The sequence below is a fragment of the Polistes canadensis genome, unplaced genomic scaffold, assembly GCF_001313835.1.
Source record: "Polistes canadensis isolate GaletaPanama2010 unplaced genomic scaffold, ASM131383v1 scaffold_2, whole genome shotgun sequence".
NCBI lineage: Eukaryota > Metazoa > Arthropoda > Insecta > Hymenoptera > Vespidae > Polistes > Polistes canadensis.
Window position 1 is genome coordinate 260,392 of NW_014569549.1, and position 21,315 is coordinate 281,706.

Here is a 21,315-nt window from a genome sequence, read left to right on the forward strand (position 1 = left end):
TTAATTAATTTATATTTATTTTCTTTTTTTTTTTTTATATTATTTATATTACCAATTTTTCAATGATTCCGTATTACTGTTTTGTATTTTTGTAAATGATTTTTCTAACGAATCTTTTTATTCTCCTTTTAATCTATAACTTCTTATCGTGAATTTTATTAATTTCCTTATCGGTTCATCGTATATGTTTTATTGTTTCGTATAACGTGTGTATTAATTACAAACGATCTTTTCCAAGGCTTTCTTCCACGCTTACTGGACCCGCGTGTTGCATCAGACCGTTGTATGATACAGTTTTAAACACTTATAAGGGCATAGACCGGTTACCATCTTCCAACGAACTGTAGTACGCTTGTCATCTTCTATACTTTTCATTAAATGCTCATTTGTTTTTAAAGAATCATCGTATCATTTTTATAATAAAATAATTAGATGAATTGAAAAGCTTTAATTCTCTCAACGATAATATTTAAAATATAATATAATATAATCAAATTCTTTATAAATAGAAATTAATTTTATTTTTTTATTATATAGATATAAAAAAATGAAAAACATTTTCTATTCAATGAGATTTCTCTTCTATTCGTTTCTTTTTTTTATGATGGGGGGAGAGGGGGAGAGGAATTTTTTATTTTCTATTTCACGAAATTTTTAATGAGTATCGTTGACACATTTTTATAATGAACCAAAATTTTGAAATATAATCATCATAAATGATTGATATAAATTATTCTTTAAAACGTTGTCACAGTTTACACGATTAAATTTGTTTACATTAAATTTACAGTTATATCACGCGAATAGAGAGGAATACAACATACACGCTCACATCTCTCCTAACGTAAATTGATGGCTTCCGGAGGTCGGAAGCTTTTCACTAATATAATCGCGGTGAAGGTGTTCTCATTCATCGGATGAATGACTACGGTACGCTAGACGTTTAAATTTGTTACGTTCTCACACAACCTAGCGTAGTTGAATTTTAATCAAATCAGATCAAGTTACTAAAACAGGTATACGTTTATAAAGTGAATTTACTATTAAAATCGTCGCGCTTATCAGATATACCACTTTCAATTTTAATTATAAAACTGTTATGCAACGATCAATTTTATTTTCACGATTAAAATGATAATTTTTTTTTTTTTTTTTTTTTCATTCAACTTTAATCAACGATAACAGTTGATCGATATTTTTTTTCTCGTTGTCATTATTTGTTTCTTGAATAATTATTATTCAAAACGTGAACTTTCTCTAACATCGTTGACATCATATTTTAACGATCTCATACGAAAGTAAACACATAGTTACTAACAATTGTAAAAAATTAAGTATGAATATATGGTCATTATTGCTATATTGGTCGAGCTTAAAGGAATTTTCCAAGAACAAATTTTTGAATAGAATTTTTAACGTGTGATCGAAGATGCGATGGTGGGCCAACCAACTAACCAACCAACCAACCAACCAACCGGTCGAGTGTTCATTCTGTCCGGATGAATTCCATTGACCTACTTATCAGTTAAGTTGTTAGGTATGTAGGTAACCTCGGCCCCGTGTTTACTTCCTCATTCGTTTTGGTTAAACGTTGGAATATTAACCAAAAATAAATATATACATATATATATATATATGATCACTTAGACTTTCCATAGAAGTATATTCTTTGGGAAATTTGTTTGCCGAAAAAAAAGAAAAAAAAAAAAAAAAAGAAAAACGTCTATTCCATAGAAGAAACCTAACCTTATTCTTATTTATCTTCCTAAAGATATTTTTTTTATTCTCGTTACCCATGGAAGAGTAAGAAGTACATTACGTTCAAACGTAGCCTGAATACCATATTTGCGAGAAAACTTAGCAAAAGGTGAGATGGCTTTTTTGAAATAACAACTAAATACTTTTTTCTTCAGTTTGTTTCTCATAAATGAATATTTAAGTGTGTAAAGTGGTATACTTTATTTTAAATGTCGTTAAATTATTATCTTTTGTTTCTTGTTGTCCTTTAACCTCGTTATTAACAACTGGAAGTATAAATAATAACATTTTTTTCTTTTTCTTTTTTTGTTCAATAAAATTGATTTATAATCATGTAATTACACGGTTCAATGTTCCCTCAACCCCGATAATGCAACCGAGGTTGTTAATCGAAAGTAAGTAAGTAACAATCGTGACATGTTATAGTGTACGTTCGAAAGTAAATTTGATCATTTTTATAAATGTTATTTCAAATATGACATTTAACATGAGAAACACGTTGACCGTGCTTTAAAATGGACCAAGTAACTGGAACGTAATTGGTATTAATGATATGGTGAAAGGAACAATGTTTTATTTCGGAATAAATTAATCAATCATAAAATGAAGAATTGGGACGTGTAACGTTTTTCTTTTTTTTTTTTTTCTAATACTGAGGAACATTTTTTATTATGAGGAAAGAAAAAACGTGCGTGTGTGTGTGTATACACATACGTATAAATTATTCTTCTTCTTTTCCTTTTTTTTATTTTTTTTTTTATCAAAAGTGTGGTGAAATCCATCTTCACCGATAAACCGGTTATAATCTTACCGTAAATATTATATGTTAATTTTATTTTATTTGTTGTTGTTCAATGATCAATCGCCTATAATTCCAACGTGGCTGTCAAAAAAAAAAAGAAAAAAAAATAACGTTAACCATATAATTCGTATTCTAAATGTAAACAGAAATGAATATTCTCACGCAGTATAAAAATTGATTATTCCAATATAAAATGAAAAATGTCTCTTTAATAATTAATATCAATCGAAGTAATAATTTATTATTTCAATTAGATTAAGTAAGTCGCATAATTAAGGATTTATCCGGTTAAATGCAATAAACATTTTCCCTTCTTAAATGCATTCCAATGTAAAGGAGGAAAGTGAAACACCTATTCTAAAACGCGAACTCTACTTATTTCTGGAACATAGATCAGTGTTTTACCTTTTTGTTACAAGACAGGAAAAACTTTCACCGATTTTCCAATGTTGACCAATCCCACATCGGTAACCGATCATGATACCTCTTTCGATCCTTTCTCGATCGCGATCTAATCGTTGGGTTGTCTAACGGTGATCCGAACACTATAAACTTGCAATGGAGAAGGAGAACATAGACGAAAAAGTAATATGCGTGGCCATACACGCACACCGATAAGTAGACTCTCTCGTACCTAGATCTTTTACGCTTTGCTCGTTCGATAAATTGGTATGCCCGTTACTCTTTTCAAATTCAATCGCGTTGTGGACACCGAAAACTCAACGTGTTTTGAATTTTAAAAACCTAACATCTGCCACGCGAGTATGCATGTAGGTCGTCTATTTATCGTTAGTAAAAAAAAAAAAAAAACTCAATGGAATACGATTTATATTAATCATTTTTTTTTCGATCGTCAGTATCTAATTTAAATAAATATTTTCATAAATATATTTGAAAGAGGAATAAATTAAAAGAATTCTTTTTTTCCTGTTTTTTCATTCCAATTCGTTATTGTTATATAATAAAGAAATAAATATAATAAAAAAATACACACTTTTTTCTTTTCACTATGACATATCACAAACATAATTTTGGTTTTTTAGTAAATTTTATTTAATTAGAATTTTTTTTTCGCTACAATTAAATATAATATTATAATCATGCCATATTAGAATTGACTTAAATTCTTTCCTTGATTATTTGATCGACTAAGTAGTAACAGTAGTACATTGCAAGCATTGAAATCTCCCAATCGGTATTCGTCATGGATTTTATGAAGGTTATGGCACAATGCCAAGGTTCTTGGTGAAAGGATTTCAATTATTCTATTTAATGTGACAAATATAAATGAACAAATATAATGAAATATTTGATATATGGATTTTTTATTAAAAATAACATTCATAGAAAATAATTACAAGAATATTTTAAACGTATACATTTATCATCATTTTTTGTAGATTGCAACCTAACCAGCAATGAATTAAACAAAAATGGTGCCTAGAAAGTTCAAGCATCGTGCAACAGAGAGCGCTTTTACTTGACGCTATATACTATTTTCACAACCTTATCATAATAATTAAAATAATCTATCGCGTTATTCTAAACTAACAATTAAAGATGCACATATAAGTGTATATTTCATAATTAATTTTATTCTTTAGTATTATAATTCTGTATTCATTAAAATAACAAATCCTGTATTAAGTTGGACCATATCCTGTGTTTAATAAATTTATGTTTGTTCCTTCGGATTGATCATCGTTTAATTTCTTATTCGACGTATTAATCGTTTTCGTATTTTCGAAAGATTGCCACTGGTTAGTATAAACAGGTCGTAATACATTGAGACCGTAAGATGAATCAGCTTGTTCGACTTTTCTATCAATCGAAGTAGAATTCAATGATATATTATTATTATTATTATTATTATTAACATTTACAGATCTATTAATATTTAAAAAATTTGGTAATGTCGTGTAATTATATGGATTTAAATAAGGTCGAATCGTGGTAAGATTATCATTCGAATCTTGAAAATCTTCGTAATCCAAACTCTCTTTATGGTCGATTGATTCACCAATCATCAGTGAAGGCTTAGAAGAATGTTTTTTTGATTTCATATTATTATGACTCGCTTGAAGTTGCGGTAATATGATAGAAGAACTAAAACTGCGACCCCAACCACCTCCGTAACCACCACCACCACCACTTGGTACACCATAGACGGGTGCTGGTAGACTATAACTATCACCTCCTCCCCCATAACCACATCCTCCTCCTCCGCCATTACCACCACAACCACCACCTCCTCCTCCTCCGTAGCCTCCCCCGTTTCCTCCACCATAACCTCCACCACCACCATTTCCACCATAACCTCCACCACCACCATTTCCACCATTTCCACCATAACCTCCACCGCCACCATTTCCACCGTATCCTCCACCACCACCATTTCCACCATATCCTCCTCCACCACCACCATTTCCACCATAACCTCCACCGCCACCATTACCTCCGCTTGGTATTTTTGTCAGTAGAATTATTTCCTTGACACCTGTAAAAATGATTTTTATTCAATCAAAATTATGCGTTTCATTTGTGTAAAACTTTTGAATATTAATTTAATTTGAAATCATTTATTACTTCCACCACCGCCACCACCACCTCCTCCTCCTTTTCCTCCGTCATCGCCACCACTTTTCCATGGACCACCTCCACCTCCACCTTTCAAAAATTTCATCATTAACATCACGGTTGAAATCATCAATGACATTGCTCCCATTATCATTCCTTTCATCGCCATCATTCCTATCACACCTGTATAAAACATTTAAATAATCATTTATTAAGTAACAATTTATCCCCATCTTCCTTACAGATGCTTATTTCTATTTAAAAATAGAAATACTCGATTTGACATTACCTATAATCTTCATTTTAGCAAGCATAAGCATAGCCATCATCATCATCTTGCATCTTCCTCCACCACCACCACCCTTGAGACCTCCTCCTCCACCTTTTCCACCTCCTCCTCCTCCTCCACCACCTTTTATTCCTCTTCCTGAAATGATTTCAAAAATATTAACTTTCATCTCGACCAAAAAATACAAAATAATCTTTAACACTAGATTTGTACGGACTGACAATATACCAATTTGACTCATTTAAAATTTAACTTAGATATTATTTTTTTTTTTAAATATATCTTGATTTTATAAATGCCGTAATTAAATGTATAATACGCAAATATTAATTCTTCCTCTCTACCCACTTCTTCATTCAAACAATGTTCGTAAATCATTAAAAAATAATGAACGAAACATCCGTAAATCTGGTGTTAATAAATCAGACGAATTATTAAACGAATTATTTCTAGAAGAACCTTCGATAATTGGTCCGCCTGATGTTTCATCGAACATCAAATCGATCTGACTCCTCTCACGTTTTCCGTTCCACCTTGGCAAAGTAATGCGTAACACGAAAGTGTCGAAAAAATCATCAATGCTACGTCGAATTTCGTCGTTTTCAACGTCACCGTTGTTGATCGATCTACGATCGTCCCGTGGTTTTCTAATTTTAACCAATTTAACATTCTGTCCAATCAACGTGATCTCATTCAAATCACCTATACTATCGAATAATTTGGCAAAACGTTTCTTGATGCAACTCAATGAAAGATCGAGAACGCATTGACCTAAATCCTTACTCGGAAAATCCGGAAAATTGTCAACTTTGTGTTTTAATTTATCCGTAGAATTCGTCAAAGGATTCGTTATTATTTTAATGTCCAATCGTAAACCCGCTCTTCGATAATTAAAAATCGATCTTTCGATCGGACGAACATCGTTGTAAGATTCGATATCGTTATTTTTAATGGGAATAATTTTCTCATCGTTCAACCCGTTAACGCGAATCACGTTTGCGATGATAATACATAGAACGAACATTCGTTCGTTTTTATTCCAATTTCTCGATGTCAACATCGATCCGATAATGAACACTTTGTTAACGTGACGATGACGATTACCGTGACGATGAAGAAGTCGTCACTCACTACTGACACTTCAGTCGTACCTCGACTGACTCTGCTTTTGAATATTTCGAAAACGTTGATCTCTTATATACAACGATATTTATGTCACCCGTTGATATTTTTTCAACAGTCTGTCACGATTGTCATTTACCTTATTCGCGACAATAGCGTAATGATAAGTTTCCTGACCTTAAGATCAACGGATCCTTGAAGAGATCATTCGCTTGGTTTATCCGATACGCGTTTGAATATTTCTAACAAAAATCTGACCTCGTTTTATCAACGCTAATTGTTATTTACCAATGTTTTTCCATATATCTTTGTCTTTTTTTTGTTAATTTTTAATTTTATACATTTCAATTAGAAAGATTTCCGATTAACGTGTTAAATTTTATTCTAAAGTGTAGAGTAATTTTTCAAATTTTTTTTCAATCAAATATTTTCAATCTAATCCAACAAACGCTACGAATAAACAAAAGTATTATAAATATTTGGGATTAATGAAAAATAATTTATTTATACGATACAAAATTATTCTTTCTCTTTTGCAATTTTATATTAAATAATTATTATATATTATATATTATATAAATTTTGTTTTTTTATTATTACGTTAATAAGATACGTATAATATTCTTTTATGGGAAGAGAAAACACCTAGGAGATGTTGACCACGCGTTCACGCTTGCATATCAAATTGCTTTACGTCGGTGTCGAAGGAAATAAAATGTTGTTCGCATTCGAGATATTATTTATAAAAATAAAACTACACGGAACATCCCGATCCAGGATATAAAACTTCGTTTACTTCCTTTTTGTTTTTTTGTTTTTTTTTTATATATATCACTTATAATATTATAATTAATTTAAATATTAAGTATAGTAGGTCACAACCGCAAAAGTTATTAGATACACATCTTACATTCGATACTTTCATTCACATCAATGCCAATGAGGTTGTTGAAAATGATTGCAAATAATGCGGCATGAATGAAAGCACGGATCAACAAATTTCGAATGACTCGTTGGAAATTTTTAAATGGAATAAACAGGTAATATAATAATAATAATAATAATAATAATAAAAACCACATTTTGGACGTTATCACAAATAGATTTTATTAAGAAATTATCAATGAAATAAATAAATATATATATATATATATTTATAACAAAATTTTAGATGTATTTATAATAATTAAATAACAGTCACATATACGCATTGCCGCTCCGATTGAGGAGCATTGTTCTCAATAAATATCTAAATAATTTAAAAGAAAAAAAAAAAAAAATAAATTCGTACTATACGATAACAGTGATGCGACTTAGGGTAAAGAAAAATGATACGTGCCGATGACGAGAAGTGATTAGTTGAAAATTTATGAGCGAATGGTTAGAAAGCGAGGTCGGAGAAAGGAATAAAAAAGAAGAAGAAGAAGAAAAAAAAAGAAGAGAAAATGATGCAAAGGATATCGACGAGGTATGACTAACTGTGATAAAGAAAAACGGTTTAGTTTTAACGTGAATAAGAAAAGAATAAATAAAAGAAAAGAAGAGAATAGAAAATGATAGAAGAAAGAAAGAAAGAAAAAAAAAGGTTTGTTGAATGATCTCGTGCAATGGCGAGTCCAGGTACTCGGTAATGAAAATAAAATGAAATTAATTTGGTCTGATAGCTCGACGATCACGCGCATTCCCGTATTTTCGTACAGCTTCCTGAATAGTATCTTGTACCAAATCGAGAGATCTTCCGTATCCCGAATGTCCGTAACCGTGTCCGTGATGTTCCTCGGAACTATGAGTATGTGAGCTCGAGTAAACCGGCTTGCTAACAATCTCATAAGTGGTCTTCTTTTCGCCACCGCTTGCGAGTGATTTCAATCCAACGATCGCAGATAACATGAGTGCCATCAAACCAGTCATCAGAGCTTTACCGGCGAGAAGTGCCAACGCGCCAAAACCAACAGCCCCGAGAGTACCTTTCATCATCATCAGACCTGCCATCAAACCACCGTTTCCTCCTTTCCCCTTTTTACGTCCTAAAAAAAACAAGTAATTAACGAACCAATTAGATTCCTAAAAACGATTAATCATTTATCTAAATTAATTAAATAGACGATATATATATATATATAAACCTGTTTCGGCATTTTGATTTCCGTTCAAACCCAATTGGGCCAATGCGTCCTCGTTGAAACTTCTTGCAGCCTCGAACGTCTTAGGATCGAACAATTTGATCGATATCGAATGAGAATTCAAATAACTACCAACTTTGTGTACGAGATATGCGTCCAATCTCTTTTCAACGTCGTTAGGAAAATCTCTTGCAAGGGTGGCTACGATTTCGGTTGCCGGTAAATCAGCCGATACATTTTCCTTGACCACCGACAAACCAGGAAGTAATCCTAATTCTTCATATTCCGATAATCTATCCAAAAATGATACCACGTCCAATTTTAGACACGTGGTACTGTATGATTTTCCACAATCCTTGTTCAAGCTCGACGACAAAGTTTCGGGAGATTCCTCAACCATTTGTCTCGAACTACGTCTTTCGATTTCCGCTTTAACGCATCCTAACAATAAAAGTATCACCAAGATCCGATGATAACTGATCGAACTTTCGTAAGCTATCTTGGCAAATCCCTTCATATTGAAATTATTTGATATACTACTATTGATTACACTGTATATTTATCTATTTCTTTTCTTTTCTTTTCTTTTTTTTTTTTTTTTCTTTCTGTTAGAAATTTCAAAGAAAGATCGATTAAATTTTTGTCTACAAACGGCAACAACAAGAACAACCAAATTTGCCCTGTCTCTTCTTCCTCGATCTAATGTATTGATCTTGAATGTTAAATGAAGAAAAGGACCTCTCGAAGCTGACAGACGAGGCGCGTATACTGCACTGGTTATTGCATCGGATAGTTGCAGTTTATATAGAGCGACTTACCACCGTGTAGTCCTTTTTCCTTTTTGCCTTTCGGCCGTTTCCATACATTCTCTTAACTCAAGAGTAGCATTAACCAACGCTCTAACTCTCTTCTTCTTTTACTTTAACTTCATGGACATCAAAAGAGGTGGAGGAGGTGGAGGAGGAAGAGGAGGAACGCATTTTTCCTCTCTTTCTTTCATCTATTTCCTAGTGTGGCTACTGTCGGCTATCGCCCGGTGAGAGGAAGCGTCAAATAGAGCGGAGAATTCGAATCTCTCAGTCGAATTTACGGGCAGCAAAAGGAAAAAAAGAAAAAAAGAAAAAAAACAAAACCACGGAGATCGCAAAACTATGACTAAACCCATAGTGAACGTTTCGATGAGAGCAAAGATCGATCTTTAGTTTCCTTTAGTTTTGTTTTAGGTCGGATCCAATGGAAAATATTCTTTCGATATCCCCCCCCCAATATCGATTTATTTCGATCATTTGCTTTTATCTGAACCCCGTCCCGCCCCTCCCTCCTATCGTCGACATACGCTATCATAAGAATCCCGTTGAATTTAATTTTCTTCTTTATTTTCTAATTCGTTCAATTTAATTAACCAATTTCGGGACACTGGATGAAATGCGAAAGCGCATGATAGAAACCCCTCCTCCTCCCCACTCCACCCCATTCCTCACCATATTTTAATATAAATCGAAACAAACACAAAATTCATTTCAGTTGTTAACTTTCAATCGAGAAACATATTCCAATCATCTAACAGATCCTGTTTTATTTCCTTCGCATGGATGATTTTCTCTCCGCTGCATGATGTTTATAAAATCTTAGAAAACTTTCTCGTAGATGCCAACAACGGATTATCAACGGATTGAACGTTTTCTCAACGGAATCAGAAGAGGAGGCAACAGTCTTTCATATTTCCAATTTCCCCCCTCCCTACCCCAGCCCCCGCCGAACTCGGTAAAGAACGGATTTTCTGAAATGCGTGTTTCACGTGTCATGTTTTTTTTAACAACTTTCCATTAGATTAATACAATTAATTATGTTTATATACATATATTTTTGTTTTAAATTTTAATTAGTGATTTTAATTTAGTTCGATTTTTTTAACGATAAAACTCAAATGACTTATATTACTTTCAATCTCGACGAAACGAGATCAAAAGGACGAACTATTGCAAATCGATCAAGAAAAAAAAGGGGGGAGAAATTGCAAAAAAAGAAATGAATCGATTGAATAAAATATTTTAACGATTTGTCGGTTAATGAAAAAAGAAAAAAAAACGGAAAAAAGAAAGAAGAACAAAATAGACGCGTTAAATCGAGCTTAAAGAAAAATGAAATCTACTTTAAAATGGGTTGTGCCCGATCTCTAGATTTTCGTGCTCCCCATACTCGAGCAGCAGCAACAGCAGCCAGTTCAAACGGATATATCGGTCTACGAGAAAGTATGGTAGTTGATTTTCACGAGGATTATGGGTGGCTCCTTTATCCTTTTTCCTATCGAGTTTGCTATACCACACGTATTCTCATTCATACACTCTAACGCGTATCGTACTTGGGCTGTTCAGTTCAGTTCAATTGTACGCATCGTAGATTCTCATCATGCCGGATAACATAACATAAGGTGTTTAAGTATACCTAGATTCTAAATAATCGTTCAAAGTATTTTATTTCATGCATGAATATATTATAATATATATTATACATTTTTCGTTGAAAAGTCCCTTTCCTTTTGTCTCTCAGTAGCCCACCTTCACGCTAATGATTGTCGGATCTCGAACGGATGGAGAGCGGTTCGTTCTTCTTTCTAGTCGCTGCTTCGGTGACTCTTAACTATTCGCCTCTATCATTTAGGTTATTAACAGAATTCCATCATGTTAGATCTAATTTAATGGCCTAATAATTCATCAAATGGTTATTTACTTTTTTTTATTTTTTTTTTTCATTATTGTATCCTTCGGAAAATCGATTGTATTATTCGATCTGTAAATCGTTTTTCCCATACACACACACACACACACACAATCGGTACAAATATTTCAAGACAATTTATTTTCGTCGTAATTCGAATCAAAGAAATTTCTTACCGTGCTCAAAATTAATCGTCATTCTGTTAATAATTCGATTATTTGTATCACTTTTATTCGAATTTAATAACAAACTTCGTTAACATTAAAATATGAAAAAAAGAAAAATAAACGTAATATTTGTAACAATTATATTATATCAGTTTTACAAATTAAATCATTTCAATGGAAAAATAAAGAATCCTCTATGATCTTCTTGACGTGATAACCTTCACGTTGGCATAATTAAGAACATGAATCAGACCTACGTGAGATTAGTCGTTTTTTCTCTTACAAATCACTGCGATTATACGCAGTGATATGCGTGCATTGTAATTGGGCCGTACATGCATGTTCACAGAGACGCAGATAGAAATATTTTTCTCAAGATATTTCCCGTATTTTATTTTTCCTAACGTTAATCACAAAAAAAAAACTAAAAGGACATAAATAAGTATTAAATATTCGCGACGCTCTGAATAATGATTATCATCGAAAGTATAATAAGAGTTGTTCTCTAATCTCAACCGATCGAGCATGTGGTTATCCTATTTTCCATTCAAATTGGACACGGTAAAACGTTAATGAAAGTTAGCCGCTTTTGCCCACGATAAATCTCTTTTTATTTTTCCCGCATGATCGATCAACAAAAAGTTTCGTATCTGGGGCCCCAATATATATATAACTATCCGAAAAGAAAGTTAATCATATTTACATAATTATTTATTTATGTTATATTAGTTCGATCCATCGATTTTCTATCAAAGTAGTATCTTATAACAGCTTTCATCGAATTAAACCGTTATTCGAATATCAAAGATTGCGTTTCAATCTAAATATATGAGCATAATCTTTGTTTCTGTATCCCAATCGAACGTTTTTGCACATATATAATATCTCCGTATAGTTTTCAAAATAAATTCACATAAAATGTAATAAAAGAACGTAAATAAACTCAAACACATATCTATTTGTTCGTAATTTCAAATAATCAAATATTTGTCATATAAGTTTTTTTTCTAAAACAATTATTTTATTTAACGTTTAGACACGTATAGCTATCGTATAACGAATTTTTTTTTTTTAACAACATTTGATACACCGTTCTGATTTATAAACGGATATAAAGGCTACATAGTCGTGTTTCGTCGTTATAATACAAATCCTGTTTTAAAATATGTTAATTAATTAAAACCGCCTACAGAGATAGGATGTGTTTAAGAAAGAAAACGTTTCAACGAGGCGTGAATGACCAATTCACGAGAAAAGAAAAAACGACGTAATCATTTCTGACGGCATCGCCAACATAAGAATGAGCACGCGTTTTTAAACGTATTTAAATAGGGGAACGAGTATCCGTTACATACTCAAAATACCATTTCATATTCACGTACTTTCGCATTTCTTCCATTTCGCAGTAGTATGAATAATCAAATCCGCGAATTATTTATTTCTAGATCGACCCGATTCAATTTGCAAATCGGACAACGTCTAGACGATCGAATTACGACTGCGTATTTCTGACCAACTTGTTTTCTTATTTTTAATTAATCGTTCGATAACAATAAAACTAAACGGACATATGTAAGAAAGTAAACCACGATCTATTTTTTCTCATATATTCTAAAAATGAAAATTATGAACGTAATTTGAATCGAAAGAAAATCGAATTGGTCTAATCCTAAAATCTTATTTCTATTTTATATAATATATAAACGAAACAAAATCTAAAAAGCTGATAAAATGTATCAGCTTTTTTTGATCTAAAAAAAGAAAGAGAAAAAAAACCAACAGAACTTCTCAAAAATACAAATAACATGTTTAATTTAGATCGATTTCTATTATAAAAGAATGAATAATAATCTAAATGTGTGTAAGTGTATATAAAAATCCTAAGGGTGTGCAAAGAATAATAATAATAATCAAATAGGAAATCTTTTTCCTTCAAGAACTTGTGTACGATCATCGTTGAACAGCGTGCGTCTGATGAGCAATGTGTCTTGGATGAACACGTATATACCCAAGTGAGTCCGGTAACCCCACCATTTTGTTCTTGAGGAAACCGACTTAATCACAACCAGTACCGTTAACCGCCCCCCCACTCTTTACTCCAACGTTTCCCCTTCCACTTCGAATTAGAGAAGGATCGCGTCGTGTGGAACGCGGAAGAGTGGGGGAAGAAATCCACGTGGACAGCAGGCAATGGCCCACTAACCTTGATACTTGGTATCTAAAGTGGTGGGGGAAAGGCGTCTCGCCAATCAGAGTCACGGCCGGTTTTCCCACTTGACTCGACACAATGACCCCGATATTCCTTCTCTCAACGTTCTTTCCTACTATTTCCCTCTCCATTTACTGGACGTTACTCTACTCTCTCGTATTTCTCTTCCTCCCCCTACCCCTCCCACAACCCTGCCCCTTATCCACCACGACCTTCCATCTAGGTTATTAGCCTTCTCGTCTGACTGACTGGATAACCTTCTTACGCTTTTGCCTCTTCTCATTCTTCCTCTTCCTCTTTCTATCTTTCATTCTTTCTCTTCTTTTTTCTTACGCCATATTTTTTTCTGTTTTTTTTTGTTATTTCCCTACTTCTTTATTCGTTTCTTTTTTTTACCTTTTTTATCGACAATTTCATATTGCGTTCTTATTCGTCGATCTTTTATTGCTGATTTTCTTCGGCTTATTCGGCAACCCTTATATAAACGAACACACATATTTACGAATAACTTATAATATATTTAATAATGAAAAGTAGAAAAAGGGAGAGATATCGAAAAGAGAAATGTGAATGAGAAAATGAAGAGAGAAATTGTTGGGATAATGAAGCTCATTCGTTTCTTTTTTGTTTTGTTTTTTTTTTTATATAAATAATAAACAGTCGAGAGTGTGATAATATTAATAGCGACATAAATAAATAAATGAATGAAACACCGATGAGTCGAATCAACAAACTGATCTTTGGAATGTTAAATCCTTTAAGGTATGTCTTGATAAGGGTATTGTTCGCCATTGTATTCCGGCGCCCATCCTCTGTAGGGCTGATTCATTTCTTCTTGCGATCTGTGCCATTGTTCGTGTACGTCATAGGGTTTTACGACACCATAGCTAACTCTGGGAGGTGGTGGTGGTGTTAGAAGACCTTTCAATGCCACCGCACCGGAAATAAGAAGTGCTACCAAACCAGCTTGAAGCCCCTTGTAGCCAACAAAACCAATCAAGGTGATAATTATTGGTAAAACGATTATTGCTTTCAATTCTAACGCCAGCATTAATGGCAGCAACATTCTCTTCAATTTTGTGCGTGCTGGAATAAAAGGAAAAAAAAGTTTTTGATTTTTTTTTTCATTTTCATTCTTTCAGAGGGTGAGGGGGGGGGGCAAATACAGAATAATTTATCTATAATTTGTGTAATAAAATAAATGTAAATTCGTTATAGAAGTTCAGGGATAGAAAGGAAGGAAGGAAGAAAGAAAGAAAGGAAGAAGAAGAAGAAGAAGGGGTAAGGAAGGAAGAGAGTCTAATGGATGATTCTCATCATCGAATCTACTTTCTCTCGTACAAAGCTCTCTCCGTCATCGCCCTCCTGCGGCGTTTGTCCCAGAAACCTGGAATCTCGTCGTACGCGTTCACGTCCCATACCTAAATGACGTCCCACTTTATTCGGGTGCCCTTCTCTCCTCACCGTTTTCGCGGATATAAACTTTAATAGAAAAAAAAAAAAAAAAAGAAAAAAAGGGGGACACGCGTCAAAATCTTAAACATACCCGAAGGGTTTCTTATTTCCTTTTATATTATTTTTTTTTCTTTTTGGTCATTTACATCGACAAAATTATTTTCTATTTAAAAAAATATAGAAAATATATAAATTCCCACCCGTGATTTCAACAAAAATTCGAATAATACTTGGGGGAGGAAGAGTGGGGATAAAAGTTTCTCTCATCCCCCAAAAAGTTCTGGACTTTTTTGGATTTCGAAACGAACGAAAAGTAGGCCAACGGATCTGTATCTCTTTCTCTCTCCCTCTCTCTTTCTACCTTTCCTAAAACCAATCGGAAAAGAAGTTACCGGAAGTTCTACTTTTTCGACCAATCGGTAGATACCTTCGTGGCTTACTTATCGTTCATTGGAGCAATCTTAGAAAGGCGTGATGCTATAAGATTCTGCTCGGCTACGAGAATTATCTCAAATTCGAATGGAATACCGGACAACGAACATGATTTTTATCTTTCGCGGCTGGAAATGTCTTCTATCTTATTACCAACAATTTTGTATAACAAATGTTATTACGTTTTATTTTATTTTTTTAGGAAGATCGAAGAAACTACGAAATAAAACATTTTTATTTTACGATCAAATCAAATTAACAATTAGAAGATTGATTGTTTAGTTATATCTCTTCTCGTAAGAATATTATTTTTCTTTAATGATGCTAATAAATGAAATAGTCAATATGTTAACGAATTAAAATATAAATTTATCGTTAAACTTATCATCACCTATTAGTAATTAAATGCATTATGGGGTTTCAAAAACTATGATATTAGTAATAAAATCTCTTTGGAAATGTGAATTAAGCGTTGAGAAAAGATTTAAACAAAATAATTCGAACATGTAAAAAGGGAGAGTAATGAAAACGATATATTACTATTAAGATATTTGTAATGTTAATTATTATAATATTTACCTTCGGAAGCACCACGAGCAAGACTTTTGAGTTCGATATCAATGTCCTTTGATCCTAAAGCACGTCCAAAGAAATCCGCGGATGATCCGTCATTAGGAAAATTGATGTGAATTTTTTTGGTTGCGAAAAATCTTTCGATCCTGTCCATTAATGGATCAACGATGTCTTTTTTAATCACCGAGGAATTCTCTTCCGCTGCAACTTTTTGCAACGTTATCATGTTACCATAAATATCGATGTTATCCTTTTCGTTCAACGCGTCCATAGCTTTGGTTAATTTCATTTCTAAATGTTCTACGTTATCGTCATCATTTGTGATCTTTTGTGGATTCCCTAAAACTATAGCCAACAATTGCAAAAATATTATAACTTTTGCCTTCATTGTCATCTGTGAAATTTCGATACCACTGGTACCAAGCTAACAATTTGACTGATTGTCCCAAAGGCTATTTTTTTCTTTTATATCAATCATCGATGTATGGTGGGGCCAGTTTGAACCATTTGGCAAGCTGACATGCAACCAAGGCGTTGTCGAGAATTTTAATTTAACGTGCTCCCTAAATAGCAAGTGTTAAACCAAGTTCAGAGCACGATCGTCGGGTGACGTAGGGTGCGTTCACAAATAACGGCATATAATTTTCCTTTTTAAATCGTATGCATTTTGCGAATAATCGATTTATTATAGATTTTCAAATAATTTGAAATTTTACCTTATACATTTTATTTTGTACAATCACAAATTTATATACTATATAATATTCATTTATTTGATATTTATTTTAAAACAAATATATGTGAAAATGGAAAATGTATGTAAGAATAAAATTTAATTGACAATTATTTCAATATATTTGAAATTAAAACTATTGTTATATAAATAATAAAATTATTGTTAAATTTCGTAAAGTTTCTATTCCATAATCGAAATTTAATGAAGAGTAAAAAAATAAAGAGAGAAAGTGTAAAGGTATGAGGCAAAAGCAAAATACAAAAGAAAATAGAATACCAAGAGAAAAAGAAAAGAAAAGGAAAAAAGGTGTGAGAAAGAATTTAACAGGTGGGAGAAGAAATGACCTCGTGGACTTATAACCGTGTCCAATTGGAATCGCATATGAGTCTCGTCTGTTAGCGTTGCATGAAAATTGAGTTGCAATTATAGGTGAGTTAGTCCGATCGATTGCTTTTTAAAATCACATTTGACCTACCGATAGTAAAACTAATCACGTACAATGTTTTCTATGCATCGTATTCGAGTACTAACACATTCACGAATATGCGTGACAATTATTTCACCAAACTAGAAATCGCGTTTTCTGAGGTACCCAAAGAATTTTTATAAAACGTACGACAACGATGACTTTCATTTTGATTTGAACGAGACAAAAACGTGTATATATGTGTTGGGATATATGCGTGTGTGTGGATTAGATCGAATAATAAAAACAGATAATTTGGAGTAAAAAAAATTATTTATTACATTGAAGAACTTTTTTTTTTTTAATTTTTTAAATAATTTACATATAACATATCAAATTTATTATTATAAATATTACACATATAAATATTAGTCTAACAGTCGTTGTCGGTGGATGAGTAGACATGGATCACGATTATCCTAATTCGAGCGAAATTTCTCAACGATTTTCTCTAATGGAAAATTCATTGAAACAAAAAGAAGAACAACAACACGTCGTTTATTGGGCTGCATTTGTTATTGGTTCGTGGGCCGAATAGGCGAGAGAATGAGCATCGATTTTTCCTGGCGTATCATCGAAACTTCTTCTGTAATATCCTTGCTGTTGAACACCTGCAGCAGCTGAAGGCCATCCTTGAGTAGCTGGTTCGTACCAATTGTTACCGAGTGACGGTGTTTTACCGAAAATATTGCTGACCGTGCTGCCGCTACCGCTGCCAAACATTTTTTGGAAAAATAATATGCCCGCCAAGATTAGGGCTATTTTGCCAATGACGAGTGCCTTCAATGCTAACAGACCCAAACCACCGAAAAGAATCGGAACCAGGGCAAATATTTTCAATCCGACTGCTGCGATCAAAGGTAAGATTACTTTCTTTATCTTACCACGAGCTGAAATCAAAAACAATACAAAATAAAATCGCATCGTGTCGTAATTATCGTTAAAAAACATTTGAAATTCGTTAGTACGCGCTAACCCGAAAGAAGTTATTATTATTAATCATCATCATCGTCGTCAGAATTTGTTAAAGGAAAGCGAATCGTTGCGTGGTTGTGTCCGAGAGAGAACAAGTTTATCCGGAACTGGCTTGAAAGAACTTGGATGCGTATAGATATCATGAAGGTGAAAGGCGGATTTTATTCGTTCGTACTCGTAAGTCGTGACGCCGTGAATCCGTGACGTCAGTTTAGTCGCAGGCAATCGTGAAAAGAGGGATCACACGATTATATCATCGAAAACGAATCGTACACCCGTTCAACCGTATAAACGTAAATTTCGTTTGAGTTATCATTTTAAACGTACCTTCGTTAAGTGCACGAGAATTGAATTCTTCCGGGATACTGAGCTTCAAGCTGTGACTTTTCATGAAGGCCACGGCAGAATCGTAGATCATGCTAACGAGTTTGAGTGCCCTGTCTGATGTATCCTTTGGTAATTCATTCATCACGTCTAATTCGGTCTTCAAACTTTTCGCGCTGCGTTCCACTATAAATACAAACGAAAATAATACAAATTAGAAATATCTGTCCTCTCTTGGGAAAATAAACTTAAGATAATAATAATTGAAAGTAACTTACTGGGTTTATCTCGTACAAAAACTACACCATCGATAAGCTGAATATCACTGGACCTTGCTGCTCTGTCCAACGTTGTGGCAGCTTTAACGAAAATGCAACTGAACAATTCATTCTCGCGTTCCAAACAGTCGAGATCTCGGTTGAGAAGTATTTCTGATGTTGGCACTGCGATAGTAGCGGTGGCAAGGAATCCCAAGATCAATAATTTCTTCATCCTTCCCTTTTTTGTTTTTATTCGTTTATTGAATTACGAAAATGAACCAACAAAATATAACCAACCGAACGAGAATCGTCGAACTGTTGAAGTACTGAGCGAAGATCTTCCTTCGGAAAATTTTCGGATTGTGATCTGGTCCTCCGAGTAGCTTCGATCTTTATAGGCATGCATTCTAGAGGGAGGATCCCCCAATATTCCCCCACCAATGAATAAGCCGAAGTGTGTAAAAGACAACGACAACGATGATGACGACAACGCATAACTTTAAAGTATTCACTGAAACTCGTCATATAGCCATTAGTACACATTCAAATGTGTGATGGTTGTTGGTTGGTCGAGATGCCACCTCCCTGACTAAACTTTCCTCGATAATTTTTTAAACAAACGCCTCGGCACCTCCTATGTCGTACTCAAAAGTATCTGGGCGGATCTTATCTCGCCTAGTCGTTGTTCTTTCCTCGTTGAAGAACTCACTCTCGTTGGTTGGCTTCTATTGGTATTTTATTATTTAGGTCACTAAAGGGAGCTACGTTATTTTTTTTTTGTATACACTTCGATTAGGGATTCCATTGATTTTCAAATCATTTGATCTTGTTTTTTGGATGCCCCCTTTCTGTTTTTCTGTTTTTTTCTCTAATTACTTTCGATTAATCTTATAATTAGTATTCTTATAAGAATGACGCGTATATAAAGAAAAGAAATAAATTAAAATTTAATACAAATGCATGAAGGTTGAAATAAAGTAAAAAAGAAAAAAAAAAGAAAAAAAAAGAGAAATATCTATATATAAATCATCTCCGAATAATTATCTATCGTCATGATTACAACGATCTCATACAAAGTAATAATTTTGACAAAGGTATATGTTGGAACAAAGAGAGTCTCATAAATTCTTGCCGATTGGACAGTTAGCTCGTAACTATCTTTCGCATTGTATGAGTTTTATACGTGGAAGCTGCATAACCGCATCTCTGGCAGCTCGTCATAGGTAATATTCTGTTTCGAGAGAGGTCAAATAAAAAAAAGAATAAGTAGAAAAAAGATGTGCATGCATGCATGTGCGTGCGTATCGTGCCGTGCAGTGCAGTGCCGTGCCGCACCGCACCGTGCGGTTGTTAAATCTTCCGTAGAAAATTTTCTCAGCTTGCCTATTACCTTGAAATCTTTTAGTTGGAAGGTAGTTTGAAACCCTTGTGCATCTAGAAGATGCGTCCACGTGCATCGTCAAGTCGTTCACCTTGACCCAAAGAAATGCTCCAAGGGAAACGCGTGGACCTATGTGTGTTACGTCTTCGATGGGATTTCTTATATAATACGTGTGGGTATCCATATGAAATTCCATGAGTTCACTATATATACAATTTTATTCTTCCTTATTATTATTGTACTTTAAGATACTTACGATTTTTAACGTGTCATTATAAATATTAGCTTGTAAAATGACGAGAAGATACCATCGTTAAAAAATAGAAAATATTTAATTTTTATGGTGTACGAGCGCGTTTGTCAAATTTGTCATCTTACCACATGAATACGAGTAACCTGTTAGTTCCGTGTAAAAAATTGAGTACAACCGAATGCATTTAGTTAACTCGATGAAGAAATTTGTAAACAAACACGTGATTAATTAATAAACCTCCATTACTGCATCAATTTTGCATGTGGCGCAAGCATTGCTGCATGTGGGTCATTTTTCGAATAACAAACAAGCTCGAAAACGAGAGACACCATATTTGCTAATGGAAGTCCATTGTACTCGACACTAGGTGGTGGTGGGCCTCTTTAAATATTTAACAGTTCGCTTATGAGTCGTGAGAGTTTCTTCCTCGTCTTTCTTTTTTATTAACTCTTTCTCTCTCCTTTTATTTTCTTTTTTCTTTTTTTAAACGATATCCGGTCTCGCAAGAAACGAAATATTTCGCGCGATTGATTTGTTCCTTTTTCTTTTTTTCTAGGTTAGGTTTGTTGGAATCCATGTTTGATTTCAGATCGCAATGGCGGATTTTTCGTAGAATAATTCGAACGGGGTCTGATTCATCGATCTCATTGAGACATCCCAAAAAATAAAAAGTTGTTCACAAAAAACGAATACGC

General features: G+C 33.5%; 4 protein-coding genes across 4 annotated transcripts; all 4 read right to left on the reverse strand.

Annotated features, from left to right (window-relative positions):
- Window positions 1-2,672: 2,672 nt before the first annotated feature.
- On the reverse strand, window positions 2,673-6,486 carry LOC106784576 (keratin, type II cytoskeletal I-like). Its single transcript, XM_014744300.1, has 6 exons — window positions 5,886-6,486; window positions 5,427-5,534; window positions 5,222-5,320; window positions 5,154-5,176; window positions 4,851-5,049; window positions 2,673-2,692 (listed from the first exon to the last, which is right to left on the reverse strand). The coding sequence occupies exons 1-6, from the start codon at window positions 6,484-6,486 to the stop codon at window positions 2,673-2,675; spliced, it is 1,050 nt and encodes a 349-aa protein (XP_014599786.1).
- A 1,709-nt stretch (window positions 6,487-8,195) lies between these two features.
- Window positions 8,196-9,188, reverse strand: LOC106784586. Its single transcript, XM_014744311.1, has 2 exons — window positions 8,675-9,188; window positions 8,196-8,575 (listed from the first exon to the last, which is right to left on the reverse strand). The coding sequence occupies exons 1-2, from the start codon at window positions 9,186-9,188 to the stop codon at window positions 8,196-8,198; spliced, it is 894 nt and encodes a 297-aa protein (XP_014599797.1).
- A 5,334-nt stretch (window positions 9,189-14,522) lies between these two features.
- LOC106784592 lies at window positions 14,523-16,613 on the reverse strand. Its single transcript, XM_014744323.1, has 2 exons — window positions 16,232-16,613; window positions 14,523-14,851 (listed from the first exon to the last, which is right to left on the reverse strand). The coding sequence occupies exons 1-2, from the start codon at window positions 16,611-16,613 to the stop codon at window positions 14,523-14,525; spliced, it is 711 nt and encodes a 236-aa protein (XP_014599809.1).
- Window positions 16,614-17,925: 1,312 nt separating this feature from the next.
- Window positions 17,926-19,218, reverse strand: LOC106784600. Its single transcript, XM_014744334.1, has 3 exons — window positions 19,005-19,218; window positions 18,730-18,912; window positions 17,926-18,317 (listed from the first exon to the last, which is right to left on the reverse strand). The coding sequence occupies exons 1-3, from the start codon at window positions 19,216-19,218 to the stop codon at window positions 17,926-17,928; spliced, it is 789 nt and encodes a 262-aa protein (XP_014599820.1).
- Between the last annotated feature and the right edge of the window lie 2,097 nt (window positions 19,219-21,315).

What these genes read in the sequence shown, in the direction of transcription:
- LOC106784592 (XM_014744323.1), bottom strand. Translation starts at nt 16,613, where the DNA reads ATGAAGGCAAAAGTTATAATATTTTTGCAATTGTTGGCTATAGTTTTA. An exon ending in TGCTCGTGGTGCTTCCGAAG is followed by an intron (nt 14,852 to 16,231) that starts GTAAATATTATA and finishes CTTTTATTCCAG; the next exon opens with CACGCACAAAATTGAAGAGA.
- LOC106784600 (XM_014744334.1), bottom strand. Translation starts at nt 19,218, where the DNA reads ATGAAGAAATTATTGATCTTGGGATTCCTTGCCACCGCTACTATCGCA. An exon ending in TTTTGTACGAGATAAACCCA is followed by an intron (nt 18,913 to 19,004) that starts GTAAGTTACTTT and finishes TTGTATTTATAG; the next exon opens with TGGAACGCAGCGCGAAAAGT. An exon ending in TTCTCGTGCACTTAACGAAG is followed by an intron (nt 18,318 to 18,729) that starts GTACGTTTAAAA and finishes TTTTGATTTCAG; the next exon opens with CTCGTGGTAAGATAAAGAAA.
- LOC106784586 (XM_014744311.1), bottom strand. Translation starts at nt 9,188, where the DNA reads ATGAAGGGATTTGCCAAGATAGCTTACGAAAGTTCGATCAGTTATCAT. An exon ending in AAATCAAAATGCCGAAACAG is followed by an intron (nt 8,576 to 8,674) that starts GTTTATATATAT and finishes TGTTTTTTTTAG; the next exon opens with GACGTAAAAAGGGGAAAGGA.
- LOC106784576 (XM_014744300.1), bottom strand. Translation starts at nt 6,486, where the DNA reads ATGTTGACATCGAGAAATTGGAATAAAAACGAACGAATGTTCGTTCTA. An exon ending in AGGCGGACCAATTATCGAAG is followed by an intron (nt 5,535 to 5,885) that starts GTTCTTCTAGAA and finishes GTGGAGGAGGAG; the next exon opens with GAGGAGGTGGAAAAGGTGGA. An exon ending in TGGAAATGGTGGTGGTGGAG is followed by an intron (nt 2,693 to 4,850) that starts GTTATGGTGGAG and finishes GTTTACATTTAG; the next exon opens with AATACGAATTATATGGTTAA.